We start from the raw sequence: 17,393 nt of genomic DNA on the forward strand, positions 1-17,393 counted from the left end.
TCTCTTTCCACAGTTGCTGCCTGACTGCACATTTCCAATGTTTTCTGATGGGTTTTTTTCAGATTTCGAAATCCTTTGGTTCTGTAAATTTCCCCTAGTAGTTGGTATGGAGACCAGGGTAGATATTAATAGAATTGAGAAGGAATAGGCCACAGGAAAATATGGCGTAACACAAAGTGCTGGAGTAACTCAGCGGATCAGGCAGCATCTCGAGAGGGCATGAATAGATGATGTTTTGGGTGAAAAGAATGGTCCTGACCTGAAATGTCACTGCAGATGCTGGTTTAAACCAAAGATAGGCATAAAATGCTGGAGTCACTCAGCGGGACAGGTAGCATCTCTGGAGAGAAGGATTGGGTGACGTTTTGGGTCGAGACCCTGAAATGTCACTTATCCACGTTCTCCAGGGATGCTGCCTGACCTGTTGGTATAGATTCAAACAACCTTTTATGATTTTGTGAAATGATATTCTATTCAACAGGTAAATAATCTTTTTTTATAAAAATGTACTGAACACTTTACAAATAGAGGCATCGACTAAAAACGCTGATAACATTTTTTACACAAGCAAGAACATTAGAGTACCAGACAAACAAATATTTTTTTTTAAATGCACTTTACCTGTCTTTGTCAAGAGTCCTACATCAATGGCTAATTGCATGGTGTAAATGCCACGAAATCTCAACAAGATTGAGCTTCAGCATAAGATTCCCAGATGTCCCATTGTGGAAGATGTTGAGGTCCATAGAACATAGAACAGCACAGGAATAGGCCATTCAGCCCACAATGTCCACGACGAACATGGTGATGATTTAAGCTAACCTCTGCCTGCACGTCATCCATATCCCTCCATTCCCTGCATATCTATCGGCCTTTCTAAATAACTCTTAAACATCACTGTCAAACCTGCCTCCACCACCACCCCTTGTAGCACATTCCAAGCACTCACCTTCCTCTGTGTTAACAAAAAACTTGCCCTGCGCATCTTCTTGGACTTTAGGTCTGAAGAAGGGTTCCGACCTGAAACCTCACCCATCTTTTTTCTCCAGAGATGCTGCCTGACCCGCTGAGCTACTCCAACAATTCGTGTCTATCTTTGGTATATACCAGCATTCGCAGTTCTTTCCTACACATCCTTAAACCTTGCTCCTCTAACCTTAAAGCAGTGACCTTTAGTTTTTGACATTTCCCCCCTGGGAAAAAGGTGCTGACTGTCCAGCCTATGTGTGCCTCTCATAATTCTATATAATGATGATCAAATAATTTTATGCGATGATAACATGAGCAGTGGCAATCCAGTGGTGTGGGAGTTCAAGGCATTGCAGTTTGGCCTGGACATTTGGCCAGTTATGCAAAACTGAAAGGAAGAAAATCTGAGGTAATACTTCAACAATGTGTCCCTGCTCCATTTTAACACCATGGCTTAGATGTTCTTCCTTTGCCACGTGCTAATTTCATTCACCTCACCAGATCTGTTTTAGTGATTGGAGTTCAACACGTATTTGTAAATATTTCACACTTTCAGTGCAAACGAAAGTCAGCCTGTAACTTAAAGGAAGAGAAGCGTTGCAGTTACTTGATGGCTAAATTGACCAATACATTAGTGATCCAAATTCATGTAAAATATCTTCCTCAAAAAAAAAAACCTCCAGGTCAATTAACGGAATTAATTCATTAATTCTTTAAGATATTTAAAAACAAAGTAGGGGAGTTACACCCAAAATGTTATTCAAATGAAGAGGATTGGTGCTTTGTCACATTTCTGGGAGGCTCCTGTGCTACAAATAAAGATTCAATTAACCCTCTCTTTATACGCAGTCATTATAAGCTTTGGTTCCTAAAAGGCTTGTTATCCTAATTTCAGATTTATCTCTCAGAAAAACAAAGACCTCTCCAAATCTCTACAAATTTTGAACATTGCAAACCAGTTCGCCAGAAATACAAGTGCAAATATTTGCTTGAGTATCTTGGGCCAGATGGCCAGCATCCAGATGGGCCACAAGCTTGGCAACCCTTGAATGGGCCAGTAGAACATGAAGAAGGGAAAACAAATCCCTGCCCTTTAATGCACCATTCAATCACCCTGTAATAGATCTGCGATTTTATGCGATACATGTAAACACATCGTTGATTCCATTTGTTTGGATAATTGGCCTTGAGATTTGGTTTGTTTCTACTTTTCGGTATCTGTGCATTGGGATTTTAATTATTTGTTCTCAAATGCTCTCATGCCTGCATGAATAGTTAGAGACCGGCCGGGTCTGGCCTCGCAGAATTTGTTGTGTGATTTACCGGCGTTGATTGGCTTCTCCTAACAATGGCAACAGCAGATGCTGCGGCCATTAATCCTAAAGTTCTTCACAAACCCGTCAAAAACAACAACCTGAACAATCAGAGTCCAAAAGAGGTGGAGAAAGACAAGTCTGAATAAGGGGACGTAGCCTTTAAAGTTAGACCAAGATCATGTTGGGTGACAGCAAGAAGCAATTCTCTGCACAAATAATAGACCCGTTGAATGTCAGTCTGAAGAAGGGTCTCGACCTGAAACGTCACCCATTCCTTCTCTCCTGAGATGCTGCCTGACCTGCTGACTTACTCCAGCATTTTGTGAATAAATACCTTCGATTTGTACCAGCATCTGCAGTTATTTTCTTACACAACAGAGAAAGAGGCCATACAGCCCTTTGGTATCTGTGCTGGCTATCTGCAAGGGCAATGAAGCTGATTATTTCCAGGTATCTTGCAGTTTGATTTTCCTTTGATGGTTTGAATAAGATTCCTTTTGAAAGCCACGTTTTAATCTTGGGCATCCCACCAGGTAATGCATTCCAAACAGAAATGGCTCATTTAAAAAAAATGTTCTCCTTTTGTCAACTTAAATCTTTGGAAGATGGATCTTGACACTTCCACCAAATGACAGCAGCTTCTCTTTATCTGCTCTGGTTGGATCCATCATTATTTTAATCGCCTCTTTCACAACTCATCTGTTCTGTACTCAAAGAGGAATATAAATATCCCTGACCCTAAAATGGGCATCATTCCTGAAACTTTTCTGGTAAATAGTCTCAAAGTGCTGGAGTAGCTCAGCGGGTCAGACAGCATCTCTGGAGAAAAAGAATAGATGATGTTTTGGGTCGGATCCCTTCTTCAGACTCGAGAAGAGTTCACACCCGAAACATCACCTATTCCTTTTCTCCAGAGATGCTGCCTGACCTGCAGAGTTACTCCAGCACTTTGTGTCTATCTTTGGTATAAACCAGCATCGGCAGTTCCTTCCTACACCATTCTAGTAAATCTTTATTGTATTCGGATAGTCTTTAAATACTTGGTAAAGTGCAGTGGCCTGAATTATATGCAGTTTTCCAACATTTTATAATGATTTACTATAATTTCCTTGCTCCTTGTCTCTGTTTAAAGGCAAAATAATCCAGAAAATTAATTCAGTTGGAAAGGGTGCAAAAGAGATTCACTAGGATTTAACTGGGCATGGAGGGTTGAGTTATAGGGAGAGTTTGGATAGGCTGGGATATTTTGCTATGGAGCATGAGGCTAAAGAGAACATTCAGTCATTTTCCCAATGGAGTATTTTCTAAATGTAGAGGGCATTGGTGTAAAATGAGAGGGGAGAGATTTAAGAGGGATCTCTGGCCAGGTTTTCACTCAGAGCCTATATCTGGAATGAGCTGCCTGAGGAAGCGATGGAAATGGATACAATTATGACTAGGAAGGATAGGCCAAATGCTAGCAAATAAATTTAGGAACTTGATCAGCATGGGAAAGATGGACCGAAGGGCCTGTTTCCATACTTTAAAAGAGCTCTACAACTCCAACCCTTCTAAGGTTATAGAGGGTAGGTCTATTGAAAATATCAACACTGAGATTATATGAAGTATCATTGATAACTGCACCAAATGTGCAAATTGAGTTGTGGTCCATGATGCAGTTGAGAGACACATTGACTTAGAAGAGGTGAATGGGACCATGTTGGTTTTATTGCAACAACAGAGGATCTGCTGGTACTTTATAAATTGAACAGCATTAATGTGCCACCATTTAATTCCCACAGAATAAGTCTACCATAATATCTCCTTCTTTTCAATACTCGTGATGGTGCGACATTTGTGATCAATGACAAGTGAAGTCTTATGCATCACCGTAGATTTTAGATAGGCTCTTGTGGTGGTTCATGTGATGACCGAAGGCCTTGGACAGGCACTTCAGGACTTGTGTGAATGGATGGAGCTCCTTTACGATGAGATAGATTAATTGTTACTGATACAAATAATCTAGGTTAGGAATTGTAAATTATGAGGAAGGAAAAATGTGTTGGAGAGAGAAAAGCAAGGAGTATTTTATTGTATCTTTCCCACAATTATTTAAGGCTTGTGCAATTTGTTCGATAAATCTATGCCTTCTCCACAACATAAATCCCCAGACTGCTGAGATCCTTTATTATTCTTGGTTTAGTGATCTATAATACACACAGATAAATTATAGCATTTCTCAACATATCTCTGATCTTTATCCACATGGATTTGGTCTTAACTCAATTATTGTAGCATCTTTTGGCTGCTGACCCTGTAACTTGTTTGTAGTTTTGTCATTAACCTTTTATAATCCCTTACCACACTCTAGTTTTTTTTTTAGCTTGCATTCCTACACTTCCTCAAGCAATATAGTCCTGGCATTTAGAAATTCTATACACTCTCTTATCCCATTAGCTTTATTTTATCCTTGGATCTCAAATGGATTCTCTCTCTAACAACTACATTAGTTTAAGTCTAAATGGACAAGGGAGAGCCAGTGGATGTAGTGTACCTGGACTTTCAGAAAACCTTTGTAAACGTCCCACACAGGAGACTAGTGGGCAAAATTAGAACGCATGGTATTGGGGGTAGGGTATTGACATGGATAAAAAATTGGTTGGCAGACTGGAAACAAAGAGAATGGGTTAACGGGTCACTTTCAGAATGGCAGGCAGTGACAAGTGGGGTGCTGCAAGGCTCGGTGCTGGGACCACACCTATTTACAATATACATTAATGATTTAGATGAAGGAATTAAAAGTAACATTAGCAAATTTAAGAATAAGGGATAGGCCATTTAGAACTGAGGTGAGGAAAAACACCTCAACAGAGAGTTGTGAATTTGTGGAATTTCTCTGCCTCAGAAGGCAGTGGGGGTCGATTCACTGGATGCATTCAAAAGAGAGTTAGATAGAGCTCTTAGGGTTAGTGGAATCAAGGGGTATGGGGAGAAGCCAGGAACCGGGTACTGATCGTGCATAATCAGCCATGATCACATTGAATGGTGGTGCTGGCTCCAAGGGCCAAATGGCCTCCTCCTGCACCTATTGTCTATGTATCTATGTATCTAAGTCCAATGTCATTGATTGTTTACTCTTTGTGGATGTCCACTTTGTGGGTGTCATTTTGATATGCAGAGGAAATAGGCCTTTTATTGAGTCAGCTTCTTCAGCTAAAAACCCGGACTGTTGGCTCCAGAACTGTAACGTTATCTGATGAGTGCAAATACAGCTTTTTGAATGCACTGAACACAAAATTAACTGCTTAATGTGGTCACATGCATCGAATATATAGTCGTCATGCCAATATAGTCGCAATGAGCCTGCATTTTACATGACTGGTAAATGTTTTCTTTCGTTGCACTTAGTGTGATTCTTTTCTTTTCTTCACAGCTCCAATCACAGACAAACCACCCAAGTTACTCTATCCTCTCGAAAACAGGATAAATCCTGTGGAAGCACAGCTTGGTAAGTCAGTGTTTTCCTTCTTATTCATGCTGGAGATGCCTGACCTGAGGTCTCTGAGAAGCCTCACCAATTGTACAGCTCTTGTCCTTTTGATGGGGCAGTTACTTTGTGAATCCTTACCCCTATTTGCCTCGTGCATGTGGGTTGCAGAAGCTATGAATGACAATCAGGCTGATAAGTTCTATGAGCTTTATGTTACAATGGTCAGAATCCAGGGAGACATTCATGAAGCATTTTCTCAGGAGAGTGACCCACTGAAGATATGTTTACACTTTTATACATGTGGTACAATGTTATTCAGTAGGTTGACTATGTGCAACGTCAGCACTTCTATGACACCGATACAGCTTTATTGCTCAGCAATTATGTAGCCATTCCATTTAGAGACGGTTATTTGTTCCAACTTCCTTTATATCTGCAGTTTATATTTAGTGCAGGGGTAGGGACTCATTCAACAAGTGATGTTGATATTTGAAAATGCCATCTTACAGCACATTCAGTAAAGTTCATACAACAATGTTCTTTCCAACAAGACCCTTGTTAAAATAGCAATGTCTGCAAAGACGCATGATCTACGCATGCATGGCAGATGCAGTTTAATGTGGATAAGTGTGAGGTTATCCACTTTGGTGGTAAGAATAGGAAGGCAGAGTATTATCTGAATGGTGTCAAGTTAGTAAAAGGGGACGTACATTGAGATCTGGGTGTCCTAGTGCATCAGTCACTGAAAGGAAGCATGCAGGTACAGCAGGCAGTGAAGAAAGCCAATGGAATGTTGGCCTTCATAACAAGAGGAGTTGAGTATAGGAGCAAAGAGGTCCTTCTGCAGTTGTACAGGGCCCTAGTGTGACCGCACCTGGAGTACTGTGTAGTTTTGGTCTCCAAATTTGAGGAAGGATATTCTTGCTATTGAGGGCATGCAGCGTAGGTTTACTAGGTTAATTCCCGGAATGGCGGGACTGTTATATGTTGAAAGACTGGAGTGACTAGGCTTGTATACACTGGAATTTAGAAGGATGAGAGGGGATCTTATCGAAACGTATAAGATTATTAAGGGGTTGGACATGTTAGAGGCAGGAAACATGTTCCCAATGTTGGGGGAGTCCAGAACAAGGGGCCGCAGTTTAAGAATAAGGGGTAGGCCATTTAGAATGGAGATGAGGAAAAACTTTTTCAGTCAGAGAGTTGTGAATCTGTGGAATTCTCTGCCTCAGAAGGCAGTGCAGGCCAATTCTCTGAATGCATTCAAGAGAGAGCTAGATAGAGCTCTTAAGGATAGCGGAGTCAGGGGGTATGGGGAGAAGGCAGGAACGGGGTACTGATTGAGAATGATCAGCCATGATCACATTGAATGGCGGTGCTGGCTCGAAGGGCCGAATGGCCTACTCCTGCACCTATTGTCTATCGTCTATATGCAATGTATATTTTATTTTACTTTTCCTTCTGGAGCATTGTGCTGACGATATCGATGGAGTGGGTTTGTGAACTTGAAGCTGGGAGATACAAGCTAATGTTTGTAAGCTAACGACAGCATTCAGTCTATTTGTTGTGACTCCATTGTTAGTTTCTCACCCCAGATTGTCTGCATGCAGAGTGGGAAGGGTTAATGAATATTTTGACCGTAATGCTTGTTCTTTAGTCATAGTTGAGCGATCTCTCTCAAAGTAAACGTGCCCAACCCCTGTCGATGACTGTTCTGAGATAAAAAAGCTTTAAGAATCTAATCCCGGTAGTCCGGTTAACCTGGAATAAAACGAGATAATATTCCAACTCCCAAATGTGATGATGTCTGATCACAATGGTATTATATTTCAATGTCAAACTGTGATAAACCCAATCTATTCCTTCTGATCCTTTAATCGCACACTATCATGAATCCTGGATTCTGGATGCTATCTGAATTATGCTTTTTTTTACGGTTCAATTATCCTTTTTTTTACGGATCATGAATACTAAGTAATTAGTCAGTTTCCCATGGTTTATATTACCAAACCCGTTCAACTACTTTTGAACACTACGTTTTACTGGCTGAGAAGGCAGCTGGATTGGTCAAACTGTTGTTTTGTTACATTTTTTTTAAAGCGTGATTTTATAACAGAAGGTAAATATTTATTTATTGTAAAGGAAACAATTGTCAAGCTATTTTTGACTCCATTAGTTTGGAAAATATCTCAAATTTTAATGATGTTTACTTTCTGTTTACTTCCACTACTTCACCAGATATGCTCCTCTTGACTGAGCTGCGGTATAATCTCAGTTTGAATGACTGTAAGAGTTTAATCGTCGTTTAGCTTTTTGCGCCCGCTTGCATTGTGGTGGATATTGTCACTAATACATTGCTAACTCAGACTCAATCCACAAACTTGTCAGATCCATTGAGAGGGAGCAGGAGCTTTCAGCGTTACTAAACAAATGTGAGCATTCTGTATGTCAGTGGATAAATCTTAAGTGCCTGCCTTGTGACTGCGTGTTTTTCAGAATAAATCATGGGCAGTCATATTAATGAAACTTTTATATTAGTTAAAGCAAACTCTTTGTTCATAAAACACAGTTTTGCTTTGGCAGCCTTGATAAACTCGAGCGGCGGGTTTCTTATTGATCTAAATTATGGAAGCATGCATAGAAGCAAGCAATTAAGGAGTTCTCAGTAACGCAGTGTTAGTGTCTTTATTTTAGCGTTTCGTTTGGCTTGATTAATATATATGCCCAGAAAGAACAAACGAATCTCACAGATGACATGAAAATAACACATCAATTATTAACACAAAATACAAGCATGCAATGGAGCCCCATGGCAAGGAATTAAACAGAAAGTGGGAGAGCGGGGTGGGGGAATCACATAAAAAAGGACAACAAGCGATTAAAAACACATCCACTGTACAGCAGGAGTCTTTTAATAATAGGAAATGAATGATTTCTGGAAAGCAATATCGACGCTGCCACTGACTTTTACTGATAAAATTCCCTCTCTCTCACGCAGCGAACACATTCTATTATGGATGTTGCCTGATGGTGATTTGCACTCTTTTGATCACATTTTCTTTCTGATGAAGGCTGCCTGTGGATCATGCTTCATGTGGCCAACGGATGGAAATTGTAATTAAGCCACCTGAACCCTGTGGTGGGGGGCCCAGGCCATTGTGAGAACTGGCTGCTTAAACCCTCATCAGGCTCGACAAATGTCATTAACTGGGAGTCTTGCCGTCTTGCTCGAAGCCAAAGCAAATACTCAGCTGTCTAATAGGCTGCGATTCCGTCCTGATGATCCTGTTGTAATGATGATGAGAGGGTTGTTGGTCACCATCATTTTATTAGACTGATGGCATCCTCTGGAGTTGGGACAAGTGCAGTTGAATATGGAATTACTGAAGTTATTGCCGTTGACTTCTCCCTTCTCCACAGGGTGTGCTACTTTGCATTCTTCTCTAGTTCAGAGAAGAATATAAAGAAACTCAAGAAGAGTGCAGTCAGAACCAAGAATTTATGAACTAGCCCCAATGCAAAAAAAACCCTGAATGTAATACAATTTTTACTAAGGTATAAAATATATACGAAGTGGCATCGCAAACCGTTTTGTGGGTTCCAAACGTTGTTTCTTAAATGTAAGGACTGATATTTTCGCAGATCAAGATTCCAAATTCCACTGTATCTATAGTTATGCATTACTTTGATAATGTTTACACTGTATTCGCTTCTGCCTCAATCTCATGCACGCCATCTAAATTTAATTTTGTGCTAAAAAAGAGATTTCATGTATGCGTCATTCTTGCTTCATGGTTTCCATTGTGAGAGGATTTTTCAGTATGATTGCTTTCTCTGCCTGATTGAGGTTATTAAGACTGCTGAATGTGAGGGATCTCCATGGATCCAATAGCAAATAATGTTGGGCAAGAACACCAAGCGGAAGCTTTTTGTGTCTATCTTTCTTCAAGGTCAGTAGCCGGCACTGTTGCATTCCCGGAGACAACGGATGCACATCAGTTTGTCAATCTTAATACGTAGGCCACCCAAATGCTCAATAGAAAGTGACCTTCAACAGGCAGAGCAGAGTGTATGCACTGGAGACTTGTGATGTTTCCTGTAGTCACACAAAATGGAGGATATAACTTGCTGCTTTGTTAAAAGATTGCTTTTAATAAAGGGGCAAGGTGAATTGGAAGATGTGTTTCTGGAATGTTATGTAAGTTTCTCAATATGCTGCCACAAATACATACCACGGCAACTGCGCCAACACCCTGTCTTGTCTTTTTTTCCTTTTGCTGTTTTGGTCTGTTTACTGTGATTATTTGTATGTTTTTAGTGTACCTTTAGTTTTTGTATTATGTGGGGGTGGGATGGGGTTGGGGGAAACCTTTTTTATCCCTTTCCTCGACGGAGATGCGCCTTTTTCAACGTATCTCCGTCTGCACTGTGACTTTAACATCGTGGAGCTTCGTAGGGATCGACTGCGTGAGCTCCAACCGCAGGAGCTTCGATCGCCCCCATCATAGGAGCTTCGATCGCCCTTATACGGGAGCTTCGATCGCCAACTGCGGGAGCTTCGATCGCCCCGGCTGCGGAAGTCACGATTGCCCCGACCACGGGAGAAAAGGAGGAAAGAAGGTATGTTATTTGCCTTCCATCACAGTGGGAAATGTGAGGTCGCCGAAAAAACAAGATGGACGTGCTGCCTGCGCAGGTGAGGAGTGCCGGGAGTGCAGTAATCTCGGTGTTTTCCGGGGACATGGCTCCGTGAGGACATCCCAGAGTCTAGTGCGAGTGTGGATTGCTTTCTGACTGTTTGGGCAGACAGGGACTGCAAAGAGAGTGACAGAGGTTGGTACAACTCTGGTCATATCACGGTGAAGGAGCGTGTGTGTGGCCCGGACATTGAACTGATGGCTGTGGGTCTCCACTTATGCTGTGTGTGTGTGTGCCCTGGGGATTCTCACACGCCACTGGGGTGGCTGTTTAAGTCTATGTTTCATGTTTATGTGGTTATGTATCTTGTTGCTTTTTTATATGACTGTTGGCAAATCAAATTCCTTGTACGTTTACATACTTAGCTAATAAATTAATTACAGTGACAATCACAACTTTTGCTGAATCCAATTGATGGTTTTGAACAAGAGTTCATTGGATATTTGATTTGGTGACTGCAGGCTCCAATCTGAGCCATGTCTTTGCATTAAATGTTGTTCCTTGGTCAAACTCCATTTTAATTCATCCATTGGATAAACCTGCTCTACCAAGATGACGGGGCAGACATTTGTAATGTGTTGTTTAGGTTCTTAACACATAGAAGTTGAGTAATCTTCTACTTTGCATTGAGTTATCCGTGAACCAGGAGTATTGAGAGTGGGCTTAATGAAAGATGGGCTTTGGTAATCTTATACAGTCACGAATAGTTGCCTCAAACAGACGTTAGCCATTTCTTAGTTTAGTTTAGAGATACAGCGTGGAAACAGGCCCACTGACTCCGTACAGACAGCACCCGTAGTCAGGATCAAACCCAGGTCTCTGGCGCTGTAAGGCACTCAACCTCTGTGTGCCACCCTTTTCTACAGCAATCCAGAGTTACACCTTCTGATCTGAAAATGGCCAATAACTCACCAGAGAGTGTAGGCTTCAGCTCTGACCAACCCTACTGGGCGCAGCAAGCAGAGATGAAAGCAATGCAGTAGGGCATTGAAGAAGATTTCCCCCCCATATTAATGTGAAGGAAGGAAAAGCAGGTGAGTTCTTTGTCAACTCGCACCAATACTGTTGGTCATTGATCCTTTCCCATGCCTCTCCTCATCACCACCTCAGGCAGAGCTCCAGTTGTTTAAGATTGGGGAAATTTAATATTTCTCATCTTTAGCTGCATTAACAATTTTTAATCAGCACCTGCTATTTATGACCGTCCACCAGAAAATGTTATTGAAAAATAGTAAGGATTGTGATCTGTAACTTCTGACGACAGCTACAGTTTGAGGCAGGATGTGATAACATGAACATAATAGATGTCCAATTACTCCAATTGTTACAATTGATATTATCGCAAACATTTTTGATTTATGTTGTCAAGTGCTCTCTGATCATATGCTTCTTCTGAGCTGGCTTTTACATTAGTTGGCAAAAATATGCAGTTTATTTTGGGAACATTTTACAATAAAGCTCTATCTGGTGCTGAAATTCAGTCCCAGAGATGTGTCAGGCGAGGTGGTATTTTTCTACAGTGCATTCAGAAAGTATTCAGACCCCTTCACTTTTTCCACATTTTGTTAAGTAACAGCCTTATTTTACAACACAATACCCCAGAATAAAAAAAGTGAAAACAGCTGTTTAGAAATTTTTACAAAGTAATTAAAAAGAAATAACTGAAATATCAAATTTACATAAGTATTCAGACTCTTTACTCAGTACTTTGTTGAGGCACCTTTGGCAGCGATTACAGCCTCAAATCTTCTTGGGTATGACGCTACAAGCTTGGCACACCTGTATTAAGCTTGTAAATTTCTCCGGTGTGGGACGAATAAAGGAATATATTATTATTATTAGGGTAATTTATTCCATTCTTCTCTGCAGATCCTCTCAAGCTCTGTCAGGTTGGATGGGGAATGTCGATGCACAGCTATTTTCAGGTCCCTCCAGAGATGTTCGATCGGGTTCAAGTCCAGCATCTGGCTGGGCCACTCAAGGACATTCACAGACTTGTCACAAAGCCACTCCCGCATTGTATTGGGAGCTGTATGCTTAGGGTTGTTGTCCTGTTGAAAGGTGAACCTCCACCCCAGTCTGAGATCCAGAATGCTCAGGAGCAGGTTCTCTCTGTACTTTGCTCCATTCATCTTTCCCTCATTCCTGACTAGTCTCCCAGTTCCTGCCGCTGAAAAACATCCCCACAGCATGATGCTGCCACCACCATGCTTCACCGTAGGTATGGTATTGGCCAGGTGATGAGATGTGATGCTTGGCATTCAGGCCAAACAGTTCAATCTTGGTTTCATCAGACCAGAGAATCTTGTTTCTCACGGTTTGAGAGTCCTTTAGGTGCCTTTTGGCAAACTCCAAGCGGGCTGTCATGTGCCTTTTACTGAGGAGTGGCTTCTGTCTGGCCAGTCTACCATAAAGGCCTGATTGGTGGAGTGCTGCAGATATAGTTGTCCTTCTGGAAGGTTCTCCCATCTTCACAGAGGAACTCTGGAGCTCTGTCAGAGTGACCATCGGGTTCTTGGTCACCTCCCTGACCAAGGCCCTTCTCCCCTGTGCTCAGTTTGGCCGGGAGGCCAGCTCTATGAAGAGTCCTGGTGGTTCCAAAGTTCTTCCATTTAAGAATGATGGAGACACTGTGCTCTTCAGGACCTGCAATGCTGCAGAAATTGTTTTATACCCTTCCCCTGATCTGTGCCTCGACACAATCCTGTCTCGGAGATCTACGGACGATTCCTTCATCTTCATGGCTTGGTTTTTGCTCTGACATGCACTGTCAACTGTGGGACCCTGTATAGACAGGTGTGTGCCTTTCGAAATCACGTCCAATCAATTTAATTTACCACTGGTGGACTCCAGTCAAGTTGTAGAAACATCTCAAGGATAATCATTGGAAACAGGATGAACCGAAGCTCAATTTTGAGTGTCATAGCAAAGGGTCTGAATACTTATGTAAATGTAATATTTCAGTTATTTATTTTTAATTACTTTGCAAAGATTTCTAAACACCTGTTTTTGCTTCTTCATTCTGTGGTATTATGTGTAGATTGATGATTTAAAAAAAAAGAATGTAATCCATTTTAAAATAAGGCTGTAACGTAACAAAATGTGGAAAAAGTGAAGGGGTCTGAATACTTTCTGAATGCACTGTATATCTTCTCGCCTCTTGGTGAGTGCAAATGTGTGATGCAGTGCTAAATATGTTCTATTTTGATTTCAAATGTCACTCTTCCTGTAGCATTCAGGAAGATAAGCACATGTCTGGGGAGTGACAAGGAAAAATCAATCTCTTCCTCTTCCTGTCCAGTTATATGCTTTGCAAGTTACTGCAAAATTGCCACAGAGAAATATGTCTTATTGCAACATTATCCCTTGTTACAGAAATGGCATCTTGTGAGGAGCAGGGCCTTAGCATTTGCAGCAAAACCAATCGATACCTTTCACCAGAAGGCCAGATCTCTAATTTAGCAAATGACCACGCTCAGTAAATAGTTCTCAGAGCAAGTGCATCCAGGGACGTCTTACGTTTGATAAGGTTTCATCACTTTTCGAGTCATACGCCATTTCCTTAATCATCATGGAAGCACAAACCAATTTGTACTTGTTATACGCTTATGACAGGCTCTATTTCACTGTTACGACATCCATGTGCAGTTAAGCAAAAAACATTTTGATGGGAAAAAATGAAATGTAGCTCCATTAGCGCTAACTTAGCAAGGTTCACTTTTTTTAACTGTCTTAGGGACAGTTTGCTTATTTCACCTTCCAGCCAGGTGTTTATCTTTATTGAATGGAACCGGGAGAGAGACATTTGAATTCAAAATTGAACATATTTAGCACGGTATCGCACTTCAGCATTCTCCAAGAATCCAGCTATAGTTATACCCCCTCAGCTGACACTAAACTGGTACAGAACCTCAGCACCTTATCGAGCTCCATTATAAAATGTTACTAAAATAAACCAGCACATTTTTGCCAGCTAATGCAATACCAGCTCAGAATAGAGCTATTCTAAGCAGACGATGAAGGGGGAATTAATGGCATTCGTCAACATTGCAAAGAGGGCTCCAAGTCAATGGACCATCCATTATGTTTACGCTATCTCTTCCTGCCGCCACTGCAGCTGTCATGAGGAATCGAGTACTATCACAACATTTAGCAGGTACCGTCACAACGTTTAAAAAGCATTAGAACAGGTCCATGGATATATTTTCATATTATTTCATATTTCAGATACAGCGCGGAAACAGGCCTTTTCGGCCCACCAAGTCCACGCCGCCCAGCGATCCCCACACATTAACACTATCCTACACACACTAGGGACAATTTTTAAATTTACCCAGTCAATTAACCTACAAACCTGTACGTCTTTGGAGTGTAGGAGGAAACCGAAGATCTCGGAGAAAACCCACGCAGGTCACGGGGAGAACGTACAAACTCCTTACAGTGCAGCACCCGTAGTCAGGATCGAACCTGAGTCTCCGGCGCTGCATTCGCTGTAAAGCAGCAACTCTACCGTTGCGCCACCAAATGCAGGCAGGTGGTGCTTCGTGTAAATGGGGCATGTTGGACGGTGTGGGCAAGTTGGGCTGAAAGGGCTGTTTCCACGCTGTATGAATCTATGACTCTAAATCATGTGTGTGTTCATGGATATAGTCTGGTGGATGCATGATGCTGAGAGTATTAGCAAATGCACAGCTAATGGCCAGTTAAAATGTGTGAAGTGGGCAGATCTTCATGCAGCAATGACGTTATCCCAAATCTACCACTGGAGCTCAATGCCTCTGGTTCCATTCCTGCTCTCCCCTGATCCTTCATACAGCCAGCACACATTGAGCAGAAGAAAGGATTTCACACCAGCACTGTTGAAAGGGATAATGAATAATCCTTTGGTTAGTTCCTGATTCATTTCCATTGAGAGCTGCTTCAGTTATATACTTGGTTGGTGCTTTCCGGTGTTCACTAAGGTTTATAGAGAGGTGTAAGGAAGGTGTAAAAAGTACATCATGATTCATGATAGAGGGACGTCATGAAGTACATCATTGGAGCGCTGGAGGATGAGGGGTGACCGTATCGAGATATAAGATCATGAGGGGAATATTTACGGTAATGGACAGTCTTTTTACCCAGAATTAGGGAATCAAGAACCAGAGGACATAGGTTTAAGGTGAGCGGGGAAAGGCTTAGTTTAGTTTAGAGATGCAGCATGGAAAAAGGCCCTTTGGCCCACCTAGTCCAGGCCGATCAACAATCACCCACACCCTAGTTCTATGTTAACCCGGTTTTGCATCCTGCACACCGGGGGCAATTTTGTTTACAGAGTCCAATTAACCTACAAACCTGCATGTCTTTGGAATGTGGGAGGAAACCAGAGCACCCGGAGAAAACCCACGTGGTCACGTGGAGAATGTTCAAACTCTATGAAGAAAGGGCCTGTTTCTGTGCTTTCTGACTCTAGGACTGAGAGCACCTGGACCAAGTCAGGCTGTGAGAAAGAGAAGTGTACATGGGGGAGCATATTCCCCTAAAGGTTCCAACATGAACCACTGTAAGAAACACAGGTATCTGTCTGCACATTAGGATGGAGTTCCTCATTGAAATTGGCCACTTACTGCAGCCCACAGCAGAAGAATGTTCAGTCGGACTGTGGCCGTCAGTAGCTATACATCAGGCTCCTTCCACTTTGCAACTGCAGATACTGTCATTGCAAGGTTTGCAAAGAAGGCCATTGAGATATTAGCAATTCAGAGAGAACTATTTTTATTTAATTTTCTCTTGCCAAAGGCACATGGGTAAAGCAAGCACACAGCTTTTGCAGATATCTAGACTTTGTGTAGTGGGAAGGGGGCACTGACTCCACATCACATGGCAGCTGATGCATCCCTGCTCTGAGATAGTTTGGTTTAGTTTAGAGATCCAGCGTGGAAACAAAAAAAGCTTTTCACTGTACCGCACCATGTGTGACAACACGAACTAAACCTAAACAAACTAAACCTTTCCTATCCATGTGAATCAGGAGATGCTTGGCTAGCAGGGACTTTTACTTCCCCATATCTGTCCAATCCATGCATTCTGTTGAGTGTTTCATGGAGAGATAGATATTGGGTGCATTTCAAACCTACAGCTGCACTCCTACTGCTTCATGTCGTAACCAATTAATTCTGGGGGGAATTTAGTAATTATCATCTCATTCCTGCAAGCACACTTTGAGAACCGGTGAATGTGTTTCAATCAGCAAGGTGAAATCTGTGACTCGTCCAGAGCATACTGTGTGTTGAATAGCTAACAGATGGTTCTTTCTGCTTGTTCCACTTGGTACAACATGATGACACGATTTGTCTGACAACATTTGTCCCCTACACCTTCCTGTTGCAAGAACCTGATAGCTTCTGCAATTCGGTGGCGACCTTTAATTCTTTTTTTCTTCTTCATAAAGTACGAGTTAGTCACTGATCAAGTGACACTTGTCAACATTAGTCACCAACCAAGCGAATGCAGGACCTGACCACCATTGTGGGCTACAAGCCGGAATCAGGAGCAACCGTGCTACCATCTACCAGGCTAGCTCAAGTTTAGTTTGGTTTAGTGTCACGTGTACCGAGGTATGGAATGGAATGGAATGGAATACTTTATTGTCACATGTGACAAGGCACCTTGAAATTCTTTGTGGCCATCTAAGGCGCTGACAAAGTTACAAAGTACGCCAGCAGGCTGCTCCCTTCCACCCCCCCCCCCCCCCCAACCACAGCGGTCCCCCCAACGCCGGGTCTCCATTGTCCATTGTACAGCGAAAAGCTTTTGTTGTGTCCTATCCAGTCAGCAGAAAGACAAGATATGATTACTGTGCAGTTGAGCCATTTACAGTATTTCGATGCATCCATTTTCAACGGTCGAAAAAAAATCCTTGAAGGAGAGTCCTCTTCATCCCCCACTGGCTTTACCTCATG

General features: G+C 42.0%; 1 protein-coding gene across 3 annotated transcripts in view; it reads left to right on the plus strand.

Moving 5' to 3' along the window:
• The window catches only part of il1rapl1b (interleukin 1 receptor accessory protein-like 1b), a 1,065,873-nt gene that overhangs the window by 750,646 nt on the left and 297,834 nt on the right, over positions 1-17,393 (plus strand). For all 3 annotated transcript variants that reach the window (XM_078409149.1, XM_078409150.1, XM_078409151.1), the window contains one exon: positions 5,698-5,772. In XM_078409149.1, coding sequence (XP_078265275.1) covers positions 5,698-5,772 — 75 coding nt within the window. The remainder of the gene's footprint in view (positions 1-5,697; positions 5,773-17,393) is intronic.

The sequence above is a fragment of the Rhinoraja longicauda genome, chromosome 12 (genome assembly GCF_053455715.1).
Source record: "Rhinoraja longicauda isolate Sanriku21f chromosome 12, sRhiLon1.1, whole genome shotgun sequence".
Taxonomy (NCBI): Eukaryota; Metazoa; Chordata; class Chondrichthyes; order Rajiformes; family Arhynchobatidae; genus Rhinoraja; species Rhinoraja longicauda.